The sequence below is a fragment of the Sceloporus occidentalis genome, unplaced genomic scaffold (genome assembly GCF_023333645.1).
Source record: "Sceloporus occidentalis isolate IW3139 unplaced genomic scaffold, rSceOcc1.0.p SCAF_16, whole genome shotgun sequence".
In the NCBI taxonomy this organism is placed as follows: Eukaryota; Metazoa; Chordata; class Lepidosauria; order Squamata; family Phrynosomatidae; genus Sceloporus; species Sceloporus occidentalis.
In genome coordinates, this window is record NW_028316996.1 from 7,854,989 (window position 1) to 7,878,000 (window position 23,012).

The 23,012-nt window shown below is 38.4% G+C and overlaps 1 protein-coding gene across 1 annotated transcript in view; it reads right to left on the minus strand.

Moving 5' to 3' along the window:
- The window catches only part of LOC149302987 (alpha-mannosidase 2-like), a 54,360-nt gene that overhangs the window by 19,596 nt on the left and 11,752 nt on the right, over positions 1-23,012 (minus strand). Inside the window, exons 4-10 of the mRNA XM_089481782.1 lie at positions 20,862-21,033; positions 11,212-11,339; positions 10,542-10,715; positions 7,725-7,911; positions 7,224-7,401; positions 6,479-6,675; positions 701-886 (exon numbers count right to left, since the gene is read on the minus strand). Of these exons, the coding sequence (XP_089337908.1) occupies positions 701-886; positions 6,479-6,675; positions 7,224-7,401; positions 7,725-7,911; positions 10,542-10,715; positions 11,212-11,339; positions 20,862-21,033 (1,222 nt within the window). The remainder of the gene's footprint in view (positions 1-700; positions 887-6,478; positions 6,676-7,223; positions 7,402-7,724; positions 7,912-10,541; positions 10,716-11,211; positions 11,340-20,861; positions 21,034-23,012) is intronic.

Sequence of the window (23,012 nt, forward strand, 5' to 3'; positions counted from 1 at the left end):
GGGGTCAATTCTAATTTGGTTGTTGGGTGTATCATTTTATGAAGAGTTACTATATATTATATATATATATATATATATATATATATATATATATATGTGTGAGAAAACACTGTTTTTAGTAGGCGTGTGTGTGTGTGTGTGTGTGTGTGTGTGTGTGTGTGCGTGTGGAATATCTGATAGCACGAGTCACTTTAATCTTGCAATACTACTATACTATATATTTTTCATTTTCCTTTTTTATGTCCAACTTCTTTTAAAGAGTTACAATATTTCCACGTAGCCTTCCTATTGTTACAGTATTACACTATATTATTTTTCTTTTTATGTTCAAACATTGTGAATTTTTTTTTTTGTATGTGAAACAAAAAATTATATAATGTTTTGCTTCCTAAGTGTTTCACTAAGCACATTAATCATATCTATTGTATATTTTTTTCTAATTTTCTGTGAAATAGAAGTCACATCGATTCACTTGCAGCTGGTGTGGTGTTAAGCATCAAGTAGCTTTTCTTTTTGTATTTAACATATACATACATACATACTCTTATGTTTAAGTTCACAATACAGACACGGCTCTCTTTACCCAGTAAAGGCCAGAACAACCAACATAATTGCACAAATGCTATACTAATGTTTGGCATTGGCATGTATTGCTACATGTTATTTTGCAATAAATTATAAAAAAGAAAAATAAACATACCTTGTACCATAGTCAACCACCACCCAGTCTTTTGCAGTTCCAGTGATTGCATCATGATGTTGGAATAGTCCCAAGTTTCTTCTAGCCTCTGTTAGGAGTTTATAATGCTCTGTAGAAGGAAAGCTCTTCAGTTTGCTAGATTTCTGAGTCTGTACAAGTGCTAAAGAGAAAAGGATTTCTGCAGCTCTGTAAACAAAAAATAAAATGGTATGTAATTTAAGTATATGTAAAATTAATTAGACCTACTTTTTTTCCCCCTTCAAAATATGTGTTTTAGAAGACACTCAAGTACAATAGAGCAAATGTTTGAATTCATGAATTTCATCTTGCTCACAAGCCATTCTTCTACATTAGCAAACCATGCACAGTGCATCAAGAAAACCATTACTGTGGCTTAGATTCTGGCTTATGCAACTCATTTAAAAAAAAAATATATGCATTATTTCAAAGTTTAAATAATTGAACAAACTGGCCTGTGGCAGTCAGTACAAGCAAGGTAAATTTAGTTAATATACTCAAAATATCAGATAAAATAAACCATGCAAGTTAAAGCTGTGCTGAATTATCTACGTAAAACATTTTTTTTCAAAACGTACTAAAAATTATATTGCCAAATAATTTAAAGCATTGTGTCGAAAGACTAGCTTAATTAAGCACTCACTGAAGTTACATAACAAAAAGGTTGCATCAAATGCATTCCTAAATACAAGCTCATTACACAGGAACACAATTGTAGTGCTTTACAGATGTATTACCAGGTATAACCTAGCAATATATCAGTATAATTGAAGACAGGTTGAAGAAGTTTCAGGATTCAGTCAGCCTTCCGCAGAACAAAGAAATCCTCTGAATAGCAATGGATCGGAAATAATGAATATTTTAACACGTTCAAAGCATCTGCAGAATGGGAAGAGTGGGGAAAAAGTCCAAAGTCTTATATTTTTTTCATAAACTTGGGCCACTTAATGTGTCATGATTGCAAAGGTGTGAAAAGTTGAGAAGCCACTGCGTACATTTGCTAGCAGAAGGGATTATGGAAAAACTAGCTTTCTTCCAATGTAGAAACTCAGCATTTGCTTGGTTAACAATTTTATTTGAATCTCACATTACACAAAATATAAACAGTTAAATAAGATGAAGAGCACTTGAAGGTCATATGCTCTATTGAAACCTCCCCATAGTGTTTCTCTTTTTGAATGCTAATGTAATGTCCTTGAGAATTACTCAAGGCTGCCACCGTTGTGACAAGACATATTAAGGCTGCTTAAGAAAGCATTTATGAGCTTTGTACTTCCAGTGCTTGATTCATACGGGAAAATGGGGAATAGAATAGTCTGCCTAACTTAAGAAAGGGTCTTATTTTAATAAAACAAAGTGAAATACGCAGGCATGTTTTATGTAAATATGTTATAGCTAGCATCATATTGAAAATAAACTTTCAAAAATATCGTGCAGATACAATATTTTCTTTTTCTACTTTTTGCATATTGTAATGTTTTCAGGCAGCTGCATATTTGCCATTTGTATGTCTTCCTGGTCAGATACTCTGAAGGTCTATTGGGGGGAGGGCTTTGTTAGCATTGCCATAAAGAATCAACTCGATGCTGTGATTGTGCAGGGAAAGTCAACCAAAACATCAGATGACCGATAATGGCAGCTTCCAGGTCTTCACATCAATGCAGTTGGAAGAAACTTAGATACAATTAGATTTTTGTCAAAGCTAATCTACATTACTTTATACAGCAGTATTTTTCTTCCATAGGACACCCTCCTTAATTTTAATTATGGGATTCTTCAAACCAAAGATTTTGTTTAACCCCTTAACGACAATTGCCGGTTCTGGCACGGCACGGAAAAACAAGTCGTTTATGACAAATGACGTGCCAGGACCGGCACGTCTTTAAACGCGTGCAGAAAGCGATCTACGTTCGCTTTCTGCACCCAAACGGCGTTGCGGTAATGCCTCGACCTCGAGGCATTCAGCAACGCCACGATCAGCACCAGGGGCCATGTCTGGCCCCTCCCCGGGGCGTCAACAACCACCATATATTGTATGGCGGCGGACGCCCGTTTTAAAAGCGTTTAGGAGGCGATCCAGCGATCACCTCCTAAACTTAAATGGTGTCGCTGGAATGCCTCGATCAGGAGGCATCCAGCGACACCAAACGCTTAACTCTGGATGGACTTTGACCGCTCCGGAGAGTGGTCACAGCCGCCGCTACCGGTGATCTTCACCATCAGCAGGATGGCGGCGGCCCGGGAAAAAAAATAATAAAGATGAAAAAGTTTGCTTGACGGTCTCCAGACCCTCTAGAGAACTCTGGCTCCACTTGCAGGTTGAATACAGGTACTGCATTCAACCATGCAAGTCAATGGAGCCCAGCTTTCTAATCACAGTGTGATTAGTAAAAATAAATTAAAAAATAAAATTAATAATTAGAAAAAAATAGTAAAAAAAACCAGTAAAATATAAAAAATGTCCCACTGATGTCACTATCAGTAAAAAAATGTTTACTTTTTTTTAAAAAAAAGGCAAAAAAAATAAAATATATATATAAAAAATATATTTTTGTGAGCAAGCCCTAAAATTAGCACTTTAGCTTAAAACAATTCTCGCATGGAAAGAGTTAAAATACTGGCATATTAAATGCCCATGGGGTGTCTACTTTAAAAAAATGTATGATTTGTTGGGGTAGATTGAATTGGCCGGGTTCAACAATGTCCCAATTAACAAGGGGGAGGAAAGGATGGCCACACATCTAATTTCCAATTAGAAAAATGCACACGTACCAAATGTGGCCTTTTAGTTCCCCCAAAAAATGACAAACCCATGCATGTGGGGTATCACTGTACTCAGGAGATGTTGCTGAACACATATTGGGGTATATACCAGGAGCTGTAAATTCATACATAACATAGGTGTGTGGGGGAAAAATACACACAAAAGAATACTACTGCAAACTTTAAAAAAATTCTGGTGGTAAAATGTGTGCATGCAAAAAGTTAAAATACCAGCATTTAAAATACCCTGGTGTGTCTAGTTTTCAAAAATATATGGTTTTGTTGGGCACACTGAAACGGCCCGGCTCAAAGATGTACCAAATAGGGCATGGGCAGTGGATCCCCAAATGCCAAAGTTCAACATTGAAAAATGCGGATGTCCCAAATGCGTCCCTTTTGCCCCCAAACAGCCAGGCAAAATCATTCATGTGAGGTATCGCTGTACTCAGGAGATGTTGCTAAACACATATTGGGGTGTTTTATGATAGTAACATATACCAGAACCTGTTTATTCATACCTGAAGTAAAATGTGTGTGAAAAAACAAATGCAAAAAAAATTACTACCATAAAGTTTGACAAAGGCTGATGGTAGAATTAGTGCTTGGAAAGTGTTAAAATACTAGCATTTGGAATACCCTGGGCTGTCTAGTTTTCAAAAATATATGACTTGATGGGGTAAATTGCATTGGCCGGCTTCAAAGATACCCAAAATGGCACATGGGGGGAAGAATTACCAGATTTGGAAAAAATGGCTTTGAAATAGCAAAACGCTACCAGTACTTATTGCCCCATAATGTGTAGAAAAAAACAAAAAAACATAAAAACCATTGGGTATTTCTAAACTCAGGACAAATAGTAGAATCTATTTAGCAGGTTTTACCTTTTATAGATGAGTAAAAGATTTTTCAGCTAAAAGTTAGAAAAAGTAATTTTTTTTAATAGTAAATAATATGATACAATCAAAACAATGCCATCTAAAGAAAGCCCTTCTTGTCCTGAAAAAAACAATATCTAATGTGTGGGTTCAGTAAACGGGAAAGAAGAAAATTACAGCTAAACACGAGCAGCGCAGAAATGTTAAAACGGCCATTGTCACGAAGGGTACAAAAAGTAAAATCAGCCTTTGTCACGAAGGGGTTAAACATATTTGTATAAATAATACATTATTTTGTGATAAGAAGTACAGGCTTCATTGGACACAAAGCTCCATGTCTGTATAATGCTCTGCTAATCTTTACTTGCACTGAAAACAAAAATATCAATGTAAATTTTAGCTATGCTCCATGTCAAGGAACGGTCAATAATATAAAAGATTTAAGGACTATATATGTCTGCTTCTTATGAAGTTAAACATTATACCTTGTCACTTGGCAGTGTATTTACAGAACGCTTAAATTATTATAAAACTACTTCGCAAAGGCTTGCGATTTATTTTTAATGCAAACTGTTGCAGGATTTTAGGAAGAATTAAAAGACTGTAAAATGCTTAATACTGACCAAGCACAAAGGGTCTTTAAAAAAAATATGCCCCAAAAATCCCAATCCCAATATTGTTGATGGCCTTATTTGAAAAGAATTTATCCAAGCTACATGTAACCATCATACAGCAAACACACTCCACACGAAAGTGCCAGCAACAAAACCTAGAAGCCAAAGGCTGCCACATTACTCTGGGGTCACAATACCCTGCTGAGGACCCACCAAGGAACACCCAGCTCTACATATTGCCAATTGCAGGACAGGCAAATTGGCTCTCTACAGAGCATCTTCTACTGTCCAGCTGGTGAAACTTTAGGTTCCATCTTCTTTTTTCAATTTGCTCTCTAAACATACTGTACTAGAGCTATAAACATGGACAAATGGAAATTTGCGCAAGTAGCCATTACTTTCCTTATAACAATCAAACCTAGTTGAGGACCACATCTCAACCACATGGATGCGTCACAGCTCATAATTACCGTATTTGCTCGATTATAAGACTAGCTTTTTTCCAGAGCAAATGCTCTGAAAAATACCCCTCATCTTATAATCGAGGTCGTCTTCTAATCAGACCTCAAAAAAATTTCTGCTGGGGCCAGGCTGCTTACCGGTGCTTTGGTCGCGAGCAGCGTCTCTGCTATTAGCAGCAGGAGAACAGGAAGCTAGCAGCGTGCTCACATAACTCTACCTCCCCCCTCCTTCCTCTGGGGGCGGGGCTAGAGAAGTTCCTTGCACAGCCGGGCCCCTGCAGAAGTCTTCGAGTGAGAGATCTGCAGTTCAGGTAAGGGGGTGGGGGAGGGTTTTTGTGATTAATGTGTGAAGTATGTGTGATTAATGGAATGAATGAGTATTTAAATGTTTGTGAATGAGTGTGTGTGATAGCATGGATGTGTAAGGGGGGTGGTGGTGGTAGCATGGCATAGGGAGGCTGTAATCCCACTACTATCATCCCCAGGTTCCAGCATGTACTGGCTGCCTTGGCTTGATAGGAGTGTTATTGCTGTTAGCAGTTATATATATATATATACCTCCAGAAATGCATTTTAACCCCCCTATATGCCACTCAGCCCCATGATATGCCTTTTAACCCCTTATATGCCACTATAAGGCATATCATGGGGCAGAGGGGCATATAGGGGGTTAAAAGGCATATCATGGGACAGAGTGGCAAATAGGGGGGTATAAGGCATTTCTGGGGGCAGATGTGCATAACGGGGGGGGGCAGGTTGGCAAATAAAAGGAAATAAAAAAATATATATTTTTCTCAATCATAGCTTTTATTAAATATAAAAAAATAGTTTACAGGAATTAATATTTACTACTTTTCCTATGGAGTAGTCTTATATTCAGGCTTTTTGTTTTTTTCCTAAATTAATATTTTGATTTTGGGGGGTCGTCTTATAATCAGCAAATACGGTACTTAGATTGCTTAAGTGTTGCATATGTTTTTGCAAGAATCTACAGGACTGAAATTCTACATTTAATTTGATACAGAAACAAAAAAATACATATCTCACCTCATGTGGGATTCCATAACTCTTTCAAGCCGTTTATAGAAAGGTCGCGAGGTAAAATAACCACTCCAGTAGTGATCATCTCTGTCTGCATAGGTAAAGAAATCACCACCCAAGGCAGGAAAAAACAATGGACTGTTATCAATATTGCTGGCTTTTCGAAGTGCTTTGAAATAATCAGATACAGTCCCAAATTGTGCCTATAAAAGAGTAAGTGTTTGAATGACAGAACAAATAAGCAATGTTGAATTTGAAAGATGGCTATCACACTGGTTCTGCAGATGATGTTAGGCATTTTTTTAAAAAAATGTTTTTAAACTTTGTCTTGTACTTAAGGACTGTCAGACTGCTACACTGTTCTGACAAGTATCCAAGCACAAGTGGCAAATTATCTTAGTGGGTTATTTGGTGGTATTTTGCAGCGTATGGACAAAACTGTGGAGAGAATAGAGTTTCAAAAGTACCTTAGTACTAAACACATATGATAGAGATCATCTAAAAGATTAAAGTATTGATACATGTTTCCATTAAAATAATCTTCTGAGACAGACACTGAAAATTCAGAACCGAAGTCCCAGGACAGCAGCTATAGGACGGGAAACAAATGCATGCTTTCAAGGTCAGGTCTGTACTGCATCGCATTCTTCCTAATATATCATTAGGCCACCTAATTGATTTAAGAACCAGCTATAATACTTCAATACAGCTCACTATACAGGAATTAGAATTGGATAACCATAATACATACCTTAACATTGAGCTCAGGGTTAGAGTTCATGTAATCGAATAGCTTTTGATAATTCTGATATTGTTGATCCCATTCTGAGCTCTCGCTATAACGGAAATCATCGCCCAGAGGGACTAAGAGCACTTTTGTGCGGAAGAGCTTTGACTTCTTTCGGTACTGATCTAAAATCATCCATGCCCTACAATGAAAGTTAGGGGAACAAAATGAATTTATTAAGCAAAAAGGAGAAACATTACATTATATTCCCCCAACAGCAAAGTAAATCACAGCCTATATAAGGTACCTTGTGCAAGGCAGGGTTATGTAGACTACAGACGATACATATCTGTGTTAAACGTAAAATTAGGGATTTTTTTCAGTTTTTCATAATTTTATCATACCCAAGAGGACTGGTCATAATGTTGCACAATGATAGTTATTATTGGATAATTAGACCAAGGTGTGAAAGAACCCAAACCATGAGACTCATGGTTTCTTAAAAAATGTTTAAAAATGACTAACCTATGTTGCACATTTCCTGGATGGATAGCCTCTGGAGGTACTCTCCATGGGCAACTCACTCTGCTTCCAGGGAGGCGCTTAAAATCAAACTGACAGCATACTTTTGGATCAGGTCCGCAAGTGTGAGGAACATCATAGCTGTAAAAAGGCATCATATGGCACAGAATGTCTGTACTACTTCCCAAATCTACAATAGGAACAAAATAACTATTGTTAAAAGAAAAGTTATGTGTTATTAGTATCCACAAACCATATCATGAATCTATGCTAAACAATAAAACTAAAGAAAATGGGAAAGTCATTTTGTACACACTATAAATTAAGTGTTACATATAGTTCTCATCCAGCCACTTTCTTAAATCCCTACGGTGCAGTATGCTTAATTATAATTGTACTTACATACACAATTTACCAAAACTACCAAGTATTATGACAGAACATAATACTGTTTTTGACAGAACAGGGACAATAGAACTCTGTTTCCTGGTATAACACTAAAACTATCTTCTAAACAGGAGCCATGTGGATTTTTTGTTGTGGCCAATGACATCGATCTCTATGGGTGTAGCACTTTCTTTAGATGACATTGTTTTGATTGTATCATACTATGTACTATTAAAAAAAAGTATAAAATATGGTGAAAAATTTAGAAAAAAATGACTTTAACTTTTAGTTGAAAAATCTTTTACTCATCTACAAAAAGGTAATGAAAAAACCTGCTAAATAGATTCTACTATTTGTCCTGAGTTTAGAAATACCCAATGTTTTTATGGGTTTTTTTTTGCTTTTTTCTGCACGTCATGGGGCAATAAGTACAAGTAGCGTTTTGCTATTTCAAAACCATTTTTTCCAAATCTGGTAATTCTTCCCCCCATGTGCCATTTCGGGTATCTTTGAAGCCGGCCAATGCAATTTACCCCATCAAATCATATATTTTTGAAAACTAGGCACCCCAGAGTATTTCAAATGCTGGTATTTTAACTCTTTCCATGCACCAATTCTGCCACCAGTCTTTGTCAAACTGTGGTAGTCTTTTTTTCTCACACACACACACATTTACAGCAATACCCCACATGAATGATTTTGCCTGGCTGTTTGGGGGCAAAAAGGCCACATTTGGGGCATGCGCATTTTTCAATGTTGAACTTTGGCATTTGGTGATCCACTGCCCATGCCCTATTTGGTACATCTTTAAGCCCAGCCATTTCAGTGTGCCCAATAACACCATATCTTTTTAAAACTAGACACCCCATTTTGTATTGCAAATGCTGGTATTTTAACTCTTTCTATGCACTAATTCTACCACCAGTCTTGTTTTTCACACACCTTTTACTTCAGGTATGAATTAACAGGTCCTGGTATATGTCACTATCTTAAAACATGATGATAAAACTATCATTTGCATGCACACATTTTACCACCAGCATTTTGTTAAGTTTGCAGTAGTATTTTTGTGTGTATTTTTCCCACACACACCTACTTTATGTATGAGTTTACAGCTCCTGGTATATGCCGCTATCACACGACATGGGCATTTAATATGCCAGTAGTTTAACTCTTTCCATGCGTGAATTGTTTTAAGGTAATGTGCTAATTTTAGGACTTGCTCACAAAATATTTATATATATACTTTATATAAATAAATATATATAAACTTTTTCAGCTTGATTGTTTTTTGTTTTTTACAGGGCGGCCACCATCTTGCGGTTGGCGAAAATCACTCGCAGTGGCGGCTGTGACTGCTCTCTGGAGCGCCATACAGCGTATGGCAGACATTGACGCCCCGGGGAGGGGCCAGACACGGCCCCTGATGCCGATCACGGTGTTGCTGAATGCGTTGAGGTCGAGGCATTACAGCAACACCGTTTGGGTGCAGAAAGCGAACGTAGATCACTTTCTGCACCCGTTTAAAGTCATGGCACGTCAATTGTCATTAACCCTTCGTTTTCGGGTGACATGCCCGGACCGTCAATTGTCATTAAGGGGTAAAATAACAACCATAGTACCTATATTTATTCTAAATGTTTCATACTGCTTGTTGCATTTAATTCACTAAAATGAGTTAGGAGCTCAGGCCATGGATAACATGCAGTTATTTAGTGAATAAACCCCAGTAACCAAAAGTCTATCAACTATTGGTAACAACAACAACCGTATTATCTTAAACCAATATTTCAAGAGTTAGATTAAAAATGTATTACAAACAGAAAAGGCTATATATATATATATATATATATATATATATATACATACATATATATATATATATACACACATATATACACATATATATACATACATATACACACACACAGAAATCTACACATACAATGAGATTTGGACACCCTGGACTTTGAAATATAACAATTGGACGTGACAGTCCATTACAATAATCCCCCCTTCTAAACTTCAATTAAAGTGTGAGAATCATTAATCAACCATTCCCTCCAAAGTACGAACGAAGTATGAATGAGTGTAGCGTCCGAGAATAACATTTTATATCTAAAGAGAACTAGTTTTTCATTAGTATATCTTATGAATCATTAACTCAAATAAATAGAAATACCCAATAAAGAAATTCTGAGATAACCATGCATTAATAACAAGAAATCTATATCTAAATAATAAGATATTCCTTCAATGATGAAAGAATATCTTGAATACGTTTGGACTATCTGAGTATCAAAAAAAAAATATATATTACAATTACCCAATACAGGCACTAAAGAGATAACATTGATTAACAGACCTGGTCCCCAGAAAGTGATAAGTGTTCAGGTTAAAGGAGAAGAAGAAAAAATATATATTAAAATTTACCCCAGTTTTGCCTCCAAAAAAACTCCAAAGTTTTCTTTGCTGCAAAATGTTTCTTTACTGAATAATGTACACGCTGAATAACCATATTTGACAGTCCTGATTGCTTAAGCAGGTAAGCCATCGTTGGGGAGTGGCCAAATGGATCAACTGCCCATCCAGACTTTGGTTTTACCCCTGTTTTAACAAAAAAAATATGTAATGTAAATCATTATCTGTTGACCTAAGCAAAAAGTACATTAGCATATTTTGCGAATTAAGCATCTTAGTAACTTTTTTTATTTCGACATAACAGCAGACGGGTATCCATATCGACAGTTTGGGTACGAATAAACATTACAGTTTTAAAAAGGAAGGGTTGCTTAACAGGAATACTGACATTCCCTTTGGCATTCATTTTCCACAAGTTAAGAAACTATGCTGTAAACCACGGGTAGCAAACACTGCCCTTTGGGTTGCTTACACAATGGATTGGATTTAGTAAGGAAATGTTATAGGTTAAGCTTTAGCTTCTCGGTGCACTCTTTTGTAATGTTGTGTGAAACATGACATGTATGTTTTGCACACATAGGCTAATGGAATGCTTTAATAAAATACACCATTTCTTGCATGTGGAGAAGTACTTATAATTCTTAAGAAATAGAGAGGTAGATTGGTTTAAAAATGGCCTTACCAAGGTTTTTTTCCAGCCATTGATGTCCTTCTATGAGTTGGTCTATCAATGAAAAATAGTGAGGAGAAGCTTCGTCGGGCATCACCCAACCACCTGTTACAATCTCAAACTTCTCAAGTTCTATTAACCTGAAAAATAAAAACATAACAAATGTTGATTTGAAAAAGTGTATTTAAGTTTAAAGCTGAAAACCATCTGTCAGTTTACACGCCCTTGGATTTGTCCATGCTCTTAACCCATATTGTATTTGTTTTCCAATAAAATCTTGCTAAACCAACAATAATCATTTTATTTGTTCTTTCAGCAACTCTTTTTTTTTATATATATATATATATATATATTTTAAACAAGTATAAATACATACAGACATAAAAAAACATAATACACATCAATTACAATGTCTTCCGGCATCGGATAGTAGGCAGCAAAAACAAAAACACACAGAGAAAAAAAACAACAAAAAAAAACACAAAGAATAAAAAAAGTATTACGATTGGAAAGTGGAGGAGAGCCCCAGAGGAGAGAAAGATGAAAATCATTAGATTGTAGAGACAAAAAAACAAAACAATCTCCTGGGCTTTTTTTTTTTTTGCCAATTGAGATAAGTCCATGCAGTTCTACCGGTTATATCTAAAGACCAGCTAATATCCTTTTCCATGCTTAATTGATGGATAAGCTGGGCCGAGTAATGGTCTATTTGAAAGAGGTTAGTAGATCTCCAATTTCTAGCTATAATTATTTTTGCAGCTGCTAAACAATGTATCGCTAGTGGTCCCCTATCTTTTGAAATATTTTTTATATTTAAAAGGAGCAACGCGGTCTTGGGGTCTCTGTCTAATTTTATATTAGATAGTTGGTAAAAATTCGTAAGCATATTTACAAATTGGAGAAACTACCGTATTTGCTCGATTATAAGACGACCCTGATTATAAGACGACGCCCCAAAATCTGAATATTAATTTAGGAAAAAAAGAAAAAGCCTGAATATAAGACGACCCTATAGGAAAAAAGTTACCAGTAAATGTTAATTCATGTAAACTATTACATTTTTTAATAAAAGCTAAGCTTGAGAAAAATTTTTGTTTTTATTTCCTTGTATTTTCCAACCTGCCCCCCAGTTACGAACATCTGCCCCCAGGCTTGCCACTCCAATATGGCACTGTGGCCCATATGCCTTTTAACCCCCTATGTGCCACTCTGCCTCCAGAAACGCCTTATACCCCTCTATGCCTGGCATTTAGGGGGTTAAAAGGCATATTATGGGGCAGAGTGGCATATAGGGAGGTATAAGGCATTTCAGGAGGCAGAGTGGCGTTCAGGGGGTTAAAAGGCATTTCATAGAGCACTCTGCCTCCAGAAATGCCCTATGCCCCCATTTAACACTCCCCCCCACACACACACTTACCGGGGCTTCCAATTTCCTGCTGTATACCGGGGCAGCAGTCTTCCTTCTGTCTCCCCCCCATTTAACACTTCACCCCACCCCACACACTTACCGGTGCTTCCAATTTCCTGCTGTATACCGGGGCAGCGGGTTGACGTCCACGCGATCCGCGTAGACAACTTACGCTGCAGCCGAAAGGAGGTGTGGCTAGCAGCGGGGGTTTTCTGCGTCCATCGCGCAGACTTTTCCCGGCTGTCAGAGATCAGAGTTCCCCGCACCGGTGCGGATCGCGTTGACGTCAACCCGCTGCCCCGGTATACAGCAGGAAATTGGAAGCACCGGTAAGGGGGGGGGGGGGGGGGGCTGGAGACAGAAGGATACAGGTTCCCTGCAGCGGTGCGGGGGATCTGGATCTTAGTCTCATAGTCAGACCTCTATTTGAGGTCTGATTCTAAGACGACCCCGATTAGAAGACGAGGGGTATTTTTCAGAGCATTTGCTCTGAAAAAAACTTCGTCTTATAATCGAGCAAATACGGTAATTTACAATACCACCACATGTGTACGTTTTTTTTGTAAAAATCCAACAACTTGAACACTTCTACAGAAAGGGTGCACAATACTATAAAAGCATCCAAAGAAACCGCTCCTGGCAGGCAGAATTATGGGATATTGCCATTAGCTTGCGGCAAACGATGAAAAATAAGTCATTGGTCATAATCCGTTTTTAAAATGGGTCTGGGTGCCTAAAATAGACAGACATGGTAATACTGCCTATGTATTGTGTTAGTCCTTTTAACACATGGACGTTTCTGAAATATTTGTACTAAAGGATTTACAGCATATGACACAGACAAACCACTTTATGGGATTATAGGCAAAAAAGAAAAGAAACAGGTAGGCCTGACAGAACAAGATTTTATTTCCTAAAACCGTCTGAATAAAAATAAGTCTTTCGGTATAAAAATGTCAAACGGTCAGACACAACGTTACATTGTGCATTATCACTTGCAATTTAAAAGTTTATTTACTAACACAACAATCCATTTTGGTTTTCCAAAAATGTCAAATTGATCAATACAAAAGCGAGTAAACAAAGAAAAGGCAGCTTTTTGAGATGTTGGAACAAAGACATTGTGTTTTTTCCCATATATACTCTTATTCAACGTTACTAGTATAAAATGCATTCTGAAATATCTTTTAGAATCATTTTGTAGCTTATGGGAGCAATTTGTATGATTATCAGGACTTTTACCCTAAACGTTTGGGAACCCGTGACACAAATTTTCAACAAATTTTTCCTTCTCCACTCAGTGGCTGTAAGACTTATTTTTTGTAGATTAGAAATGGTTTCCTTGCACAATTCAGGATTTAATAATTGAAGCTTTGGTAAAAATGTGGCCATTTCCCAATCTCTACATGTCACAATATATTGTAGTTAATAAAAACTCCATGATATTTACAAATAGGAAGTCACTTTAACCCAGGGCTTGACAAATTTGTTGTGAATCTAGGCGCCAGGTAAAAAAGTTAGGAGCCAGGATTTTTTTAAACTAACAGTTGGTTAGGAGTGATCGGATCATCATCAGCCCACTTACTAAACTCACAGCGTTTGACCTGGAAGCACCCTGGACTTTCAGGTCAGTGCTGTTTTTTTTTATTATTAAATTTATTATTTTTTTTTAACTCTTTCGATGCTGATGTTCCATTGGAGCACAGCATTGACTGATATTTAGTCCCCACAAGCTTGTGGGGAAAAATGTTAACCCCTGCAATGCCACGAATGTGTCATACACAAGTGTGGCATTGAAGGGGTTAATGCTGCACTGTCGCTCTCATGGAGCGATCAGGCAGCAGGGGGGTGTTGGGGCTGGTGTCCACACTCATGTGGAGACCAAAGAACCCTCTCCCCTGTCCCTGAAGCTGCCTCTGGCAGCTGGGACTCAATTGCTGGTCTATAGACCAGCCATTGCAGGGAGGGGAGCCTTTGATGACTGCTGTAGGCTTCCATGCCTACAGGAATCATCAAAGGGCTTGTGGGGGCTCGTTTTTGCTGCTGCTGGTCTGCCTGACCACCAGCAGCAGAGCCTCTCCAAAACGGGAATTAACCCCTAAATGCCGCGATCGCGGCATTGAAGGGGTTAACGCTGCACTGTCGCTCTCATGGAGCGATCAGGCAACAGGGGGGTGTTGGGTCAGGTCCCCACACTTGTGTGGGGACCCAATCAACACACAACCCCCTTCCCTGAAGCTGCCTGTGGCAGCTGATAACACGATTGCTGGTTTTGCAGCAACCGTGTTTTCAGCCTACAGGATCACTCCGTGGGAGGGATCTCAGGCTCGGGGGCGGCTCGGAGTAGCTGTGCTGTCTGCCCAGACTCCTGGGCAGACAGCAGCAGCAGCGCCCCCGTGTGGTTACTCAGCCTCTTACATCCACATTTTTTTATGGATGTAAGAGGCTGACAAAACCTAGGCGCCAGGACGAAATTCTCTGCCGCCATGGCGCCTGGGATTTGTCGAGCCCTGCTTTAACCCCTTAATGACAAATGCGTTGTTTTCAATGGGTTTAGGGACCACCCATTGTCCTTAAGGGGTTAAATAGAGAAAATGGGGTGCAAATTAATTCTACCAGTACCAGTTTGCAATCCAAGAGGGCAGCCAAGGACTTCATATCTACAAGGAAGGTGAATAAATCAACGCGATTTAAAGGGGTAAGTTTATGACCATTTTAAAGCAATTATCTGCAGAAGTGATTATCACTCAAGCTTTAAGTTGTTTTGATTAATTCCTCATGATAAAGAATGAACAAGTGGAAACGAGCTGCACAGAAAACAAACTCAAGTATGCAAATAATTCTTCTTCAGACAGACTTAAACAGACTGGTGGGCTTGGCAACTTGTCACAAATTTGGTTTCAGAAGCGTAGAGGAAAACAGTAGGTCGTCTGTTGGTTGAAGTGCTATCTGTGCCATGTACCAAAATGACCCATCAGAATGGGTGAAAGGCAAGAAAGTTTTAGGAAAGTCAAGACCAGATGATGTGGCAGGACCTGAAATCAGCAGTTCATTACCAAAAGCCACATAGGTCACTGAGCTGGTCAAGTTCTGCAGAAACTAGTGGACAAAATCCTTCCACGAGGCCTGTGAGGTCAATAACTAGAGGAAGTATTAAAGAGTTAAATAACTTTTCCACAAGGGAATTGTTTGTTGCATAATTTTCTTTAACAAATAAATGGTACGAGTTTCCCTTCATGCAAGTTAGCTTTTATATATTACCACGTTATGGTTCAAGAACTTATAACTTTCGCTTTTCAGTTGTAAACATGCATACTTATCTGATATATTGATTAGAACTAATGAACATTTTATTACATTTTTTTCTGCCATGGTTACATTTGCTGTCAAACAGGGACGCAACAACAGAGATCTTTTAGTGTATTTTGCATTAGTAATTATTTTTGTTCAGCAACAGAAATCTCAGCTGATTTTGCCTGTTTAATGCAACACATTTCATAATACTAACCCCTCTGTGCTGTCCATGTTCAGCCCACAGAATAATAGTCTATATACTGTATCATTGCTTGACATTTACCTGTGTTTTTGGATTGTTTAATTATTAACTTTAGATAAATATTTGTTTTTGTTGGGTCAAACAGCTTGGTAAATGATTAAATTATTTGCCTAGGAAAGCATCCCATATTACCCACTAAATTATTTACACCGAGTAAAGCAGAAAACAGAAGACATAACAGATGCTCAGACACATTTCAAAATATATTCTGCATTTATCATTAAGCCATTTCCCACAAAGTAATTTCTCACAGATGGCGAAGGTCAAAACAAAACAGAATGTGAAATGTTCCTATGCATCCTTACTCCACATAGCCATGCAAAGGGGAAAAAAGCCTAAAATATAACACCAACGCTTAACAGTATTATGTCTCAGACAGCAGACTAAAAAAATCCTCTGCCAAATTCTGTTGACTATTTCAGTAGAACTCCCAAGTGAAATCATTAGGGTCAGCTCACTGGAATCCATTCACAATCCTTTGATCTCCGAAGAGTGCTATACAGATTTAGGGCTGTAGCCCAGGAGTAGTAGATTGAAGAATTATTTTCTACCCAAGAAGGAGCAGAGAGTAACAGATACAGAGACACTATTAATCTGAAGGTAACCAATGAGGTTCAGTGAAGGAATCGTGGATACATGTTAAAACATTCCCTTAGAAATACCGTATTTGCTCGATTATAAGACCACCCTGATTATAAGACCACCCCCCAAAATCTAAATATTAATTTAGGAAAAAAACAAAAAGCCTGACTATAAGACTAACCTATAGGAAAAAAAGTTTTACTAGTAAATATTAATTCATGTAAACAATTTTTTCATATTTAATAAAAGCTATGATTGAGAAAAATATATATTTTTTTTATTTCCTTTTATTTGCCAACCTGCCCCCCCCCATTATGCACATCTGCCCCCAGGGTTGCCACTCTGCCCCCAGAAATGCCTTATACCCCCTATTTGCCACTCTGCCCCGTGATGTGCCTTTTAAACCCTCTATATGCCACTCTGCCTCCAGAAATGTCTTATACCCTCCTATATGCCACTCTGCCCCATGATATGCCTTTTAACCCCTATATGCAGTGGCATATAGGGGGTTAAAAGGCATATCATGGGAAAGAGTGGCATATAGGGAGTTAAAAGGCATTTCTGGAGATATATATAACTGCTAACAGCAATCACACTCCTATCCAGCCAAGGCAGCCAGTACATGCTGGAACCTGGGGATGATAGGAGTGTGAGTACAGCCTCCCTATGCCATGCTACCACTCATTCACAAACATTTAAATACTCATTCATTCCATTAATCACACATACTTGCTCAAAAACCCTCCCCCACCAGTTCAGTTACCTGAACTGCAGATCTCTCACTCGAAGACTTCTGCAGGGGCCCGGCTGTGCGAGCAACTTCTCTGGCCCCGCCCCAGAGGAAGGAGGAGGAGGCAGAATTATGTGACGCTCTGCTAGCTTCCTGTTCTCCTGCTGCTAGCAGAAGAGACGCTGCTCGCGACCAAAGCACTGGTAAGCAGCCTGGCCCCAGCGGACATTTTTTTGAGGTCTGATTAAAAGACGACCTCGATTATAAGACGAGGGGTATTTTTCAGAGCATTTGCTCTGAAAAAAAACCTCATCTTATAATCGAGCAAATACGGTATATTAAGTTTAGATGGCTGGGGGGGGGATAAATTTTATTTTTTTTTAAATCACATTTTTTATTTTATTTAAATCAGATATAAATGCTAAATAATTTTAACATTTTCTAAATGAGAAAAGAAGCATCCATTACACAGCAGGTTTTCCTCCCTTTTTACCTCCTCTCTCATAACAAAGCATAAACCTTTCAGGTGGCCAACATGATGCGCTGGTTTCCTAACCATAGAATGCGGATTCGATCCCCACCCGGCAAAAGGTGACAGTCACCTCCCCTCTGCAATGTGATGCTTCAACCAAAGTTCTCTGCACGCATTTCCTCCTCATTTTATGTGTATTTCCATACACCGTACGTGTATCCTATAGCTATTCATATAATATGTGTACTCTTAATTCTTGCCCTTCCTTCTTGCATTGTCACCTGATTCTGACTACATTTTAGGACTGCTGTTCTCCTCAACATTTGATATCCAGCAGAAGTCCTTAAGAATTTATTCCTTTTTGACCAACAACCATTATTTCAAGACATCCCCGATCTACCTATATATTGTGCCTGTTAATAAAGGACTAGAATCCAGTCCTATGTTTAGTGGTGTTTCAGTTAAGGAGAGAATGTACAAAATTGGGATTGCATGGCATTGACAACCATCTAGTCAAAAAAGGCAGGTTTAGTCCAGAATGCCTTCTGCAGTTTTTCTACTATTCTATGTGTTAGCCTGTTTAGTTTATTCAGCTTTTTACAAATATAGTCCACATATTGCATTTTATACTCCTTACCTTATGATGGAAGTGCTGAAAATCAAGTAATTTAAAGTATGATGGATGTCAAAGAATCCTGCTATTTTATATTCATTTTAAATAGTCTGGGGGGTGTTTTTATGTTTCTACTGAGAGGGGCTGTTATTTGAAAACACTTTAAAATGTTTTTTTTCTCAAGATCTGCATTGCTCTTAATCAAGAGAGACCTACTGTGTGACCAGAGGTCCTCATGGGGTTTTATAGACCCCTGGATCCCTTTTAAAGTCAATAATATCTTAAGATTTATATTCATTTTCAATAACTTTTAAATTAAACATATCCACAACAAGCACTCTTCACGCTCACAGCCACTGATGCAGAAGACAATGCTAAACACATAAACCTTTAAAGAAGAATATTTAGTTTCAATGACGACCTACCACCACGGTACTTGCAGCTATGAGAAGTATAACCTGCAAAATTTGTAATTTATAGTTATGATTCATAACGAAGACTGGGGGGTGAGATCTCGAGAATCCAGATATTATGTTACAGGGGTGCCACTGATTCAATTAATTACCAAAAATAAAACTTCCATTTGAAACCATATTCTAGGTTTAAAACCATTCTAGTCCACATGAATCTGAATCAATAAAATAACACAACTTTCAATTACAAACCATTTATAAAACTGCATCATGAAACATAATGTGCAAGCAGAACTAAATAACAGCTTATGATTTTAAGGAAAACATTGTACAGAAAGAGAACAAAGTTTTTATCTACAATAAAACATCAAAATAAGAAAGTTTTTTTGCAAAATACCCCCCCCCAAACAGGAATAAGGAAAATTACATATTTAAGCCTGACAACCAAATATTATCGGTGAGCAACTGTGTTACACTCTGGTTAAAAAAAATAAATAAATAACAAAGCTTGTAAAATATGAACACACACAATGTTAAGGTTACAAACAAGTAGGCATACAGTGATGTCAAATTAAAAGCAGGCTCTGTAGAGCAATTGGAATTTGTAATTGGGGGTTAAATAAAAGCAATACTTGATTCATAACTTTTGAAAACTTTTATACAATGAAAATGGAATTAACTACCGTATTTGCTCGATTACAAGACAAGCAAATGCTCTGAAAAATGTCCTTCGTCTTATATTCTAGGTCATCTTTTATCAGACCTCGAATAGATTAAGACTAAGATCCAGATCCCCCCGCAGCGCTGCAGGGGACCCGGAGCCGCCTCTCTGGCAGCCGGTGGAGGTCTGTGCGATGCATGACGGAGTGCCGACATCACATTACCTTCCGGTGCTGCACCATAGAAGTGGCGACAGCAGCGGAGGTTGTCCGTGGGCATTGTGCAGCCGGTGAACGTTTGCGGGATGCGCACAGACAACCTCCGCTGCCGGCACTTCCGTCGGGGCTTCTATGGTGGAGCACCGGAAGGTCATGTAATACAGGCGCTCAGTTATACAAGCCCCGGTGGAGGTACTGGCCAGCAAAAGCGGAGGTCTGCACCACACAGACCTCCACCGGCTGCCGCAATAGACACCAAGAAGTCTGAAGCACGGGGGACAAGTGGCATGGGGGGGGGCTTCAATGGTTTTCTGGAGGCAGAGTGGCATATAGGGGGTTAAAATGCATGGCAGGGAGGCAGGGTGGCAAATAGGGGGTTAAAATGCATGTCAGGGAGGCAGAGTGGCATATAGGGGGTTAAAAGCCATATCTGGGGCAGAGTGGCAAATAGGGGGTTAAAAGCCATATCTGGGAGGCAGAGTGGCATATAGGGGGTATAAGGCATTTCTGGTGGGCACAGTGGCATATAAGGCATATCTGTGGGGAATATGTGCATAACTGGGGCAGAGTGGCAAATAAAAGGAAATAAAAACAAACATTATCAATCATAGTTTTTATTAAATATGAAAAATAGTTTACATGAATTAATATTTACTAGTAAAACTTTTTTCCTATAGGGTAGTCTTATATTCAGGGTTTTTCTTTTTTCCTAAATTACCGTATTAATCGGCGTATAACACACACTTTTAGAACTAAAATAAGAAGCTGATAAATCCTAGAGCTGCACAATTTGCAGCTGCGTCTCCCTCACTTCCGGTCCAGGCAGGGGTGCGTGTTATGCGCCGATAAATACGGTAATATTCACATTTTTTTGGGGGGGGGTCGTCTTATAATCAGGGTCATCTTATAATTGAGCAAACACGGTATTTAACAAACTGCCTCATTTCTGCAATTCCACAATATTAATAGACACTAAAAGGCACACTCTTCCATCAACATAAAATGCTTACCTCTTTACTGCGTCTTTTTTCTGGTTATCTATACCATCCCACCATTTGGAAAAATATGAGATCTCAGACCAAACAAACTTCATTTCTTTATGTTCCTGGAGCTTTACAACCATGTTATTAAGAATATGTTGTGTTTGGTCTCGAAAATAGTCATCAAATGTTTTCACCCAACCTATGGAAGAAATAAAACCATGAGCTTGGAAGTTCTCAAGCAATTAAAATCAACTTGAATCAAACTGGATAATTATATTTTGACTATGACTGAAAACTGCATGTGGCTAAAAAGGCAAGATTTGCTTCTGCTTGTTTATATCCAGCTCAACTCGTGCAAGCCTTAGAAACCAGCGGCATTGCTCTGGCTTGGCTAGTACTTTGCAACAGCCGGTACTACCACTGCTAGCGCTAAGTTGGATGTCAAGAATTTTTGTGACGGAACCATCTATCACTGGGGCCACTGGAGAGGCCTGAGAGCCAGCCTCCTCCCTGTTGACTATGGGCCCTGGCTTTGTAAAGACTTCTGTGGCTACCCCCAGCAGTATATCATCCCATCACTTGCTGAGGAGATTATCTCCGGCAGACAGCCAGGATATGCAACCAGAGAGTGACGAGCCATTGTCAGAGTCAGACTCTTCTTCCCCACCCCATGGTGTACTAATATGTTGTCAGCCCCTCGCCCCCCCCAGGTCCACCACTACAGACATTTACCCCAGTCAAACCTTGGAACTGATTTCGGCCAGTGATAGATGGTGGAGGTTGGGACCCTGTTTTACTGTTAATCCATTTACTGACCCGGTTGTCAATGGGAGGCATATTAAGGGGGCGGTTTGTATCCCAATCTCCAGTGACTGGGAAACCGTTGAAAGAGTGTGTTGCCCCAGGCTAAGGGATCACAAGGCAGCGGAGGTAGTCGGTCAGACTATCCAGCTCCGTGACACGCTTTAAGATGTTAACTTTCATTTCAAGGCTATTCTCAGGCTGATATGCCAGTTAAAGGTTTGACTATTTTAATTAATAAGTAATCTGCTCAATGATGATTAACACTAGGTAAAATCGGTTTCACAACAATTTCCCACTAGCCAAATGCTTCAACTTTACAATGGAAAGATTCATTGAGAGGATCGGACTTCTTTTCAAGGCATAGATAGCACATAACTACAGTAGATACTTTTGATCTTTGTAACATTTCTACAGCAACAGGTCAAGCACAAAACAATTTACAATTAAGCTTCAAAGATGCTTTTGAATCATCCACACCCTGTTTGAAGTACACCCAGGTTCACTTAAATAAACACACCCTATACTCATTTGCAGTGGCAATATTGAGCCTGTGATACATATGGCAAGGTGACATGTCAGGTTTACAATGGGCCACACTTTTCAAACAGGGCTCCAGCAAAAGTAAATGTAAATCTTCATTACAAAGTGCCTGCTCAGGCCTAGCAAGACTGTTGTGTATTTAAACATTAATTATCTGTTCTTCTGGTTTAACCAGTTTGGTAACACACATTCACACAAACTTAAAGCTGTCCTAAGAAGTTTATCAGGATATGTGATTAAACTCATTACACAACATAATTTTGTAATAGAAAATTATTTAAAAAATAGCCAAAATGTGTGTGTCAGAGAGGACATATGAAGCCCTATAGACAATAAAAATTGTGTTAGCAAGGACAACATATTAGAAAGAAAACAGTGCCAAATCAGTTTGTGTATTTTAGCTCACTATACAAACACTACACTTATGACTGTTTACATTAGGAGGTATAGTCTTGAAACTGAAAAACCAGGGAGACGCTTTATATAAAAAAATTCACTCGCTCAATGTATTCATGCCAATAAAAAAATAACAAACACACAAACTTAGGCTTTTGTATAGTTATGCATAAAGATGGAAGGCATAAGGGCGCAAGGCTAATGATTTGTAATGACAAGCCAATTAATAGCTACTAAACACTATTACTAAAGCGTGACTAAATAGTGTCTAGAGTAGAGTACACAATAATGGTGCTGTATTCACTTTAGTTTCACTTTACAATAAATATCAAATAAAAGTGAATTTCCTTGATTTCACCAGGTTATTCGGTAGCCTTTTACATTTGAATTAAAAAAGGAATCTAAATTATTCATGTAAATTACACTGTGAGCCTTTGG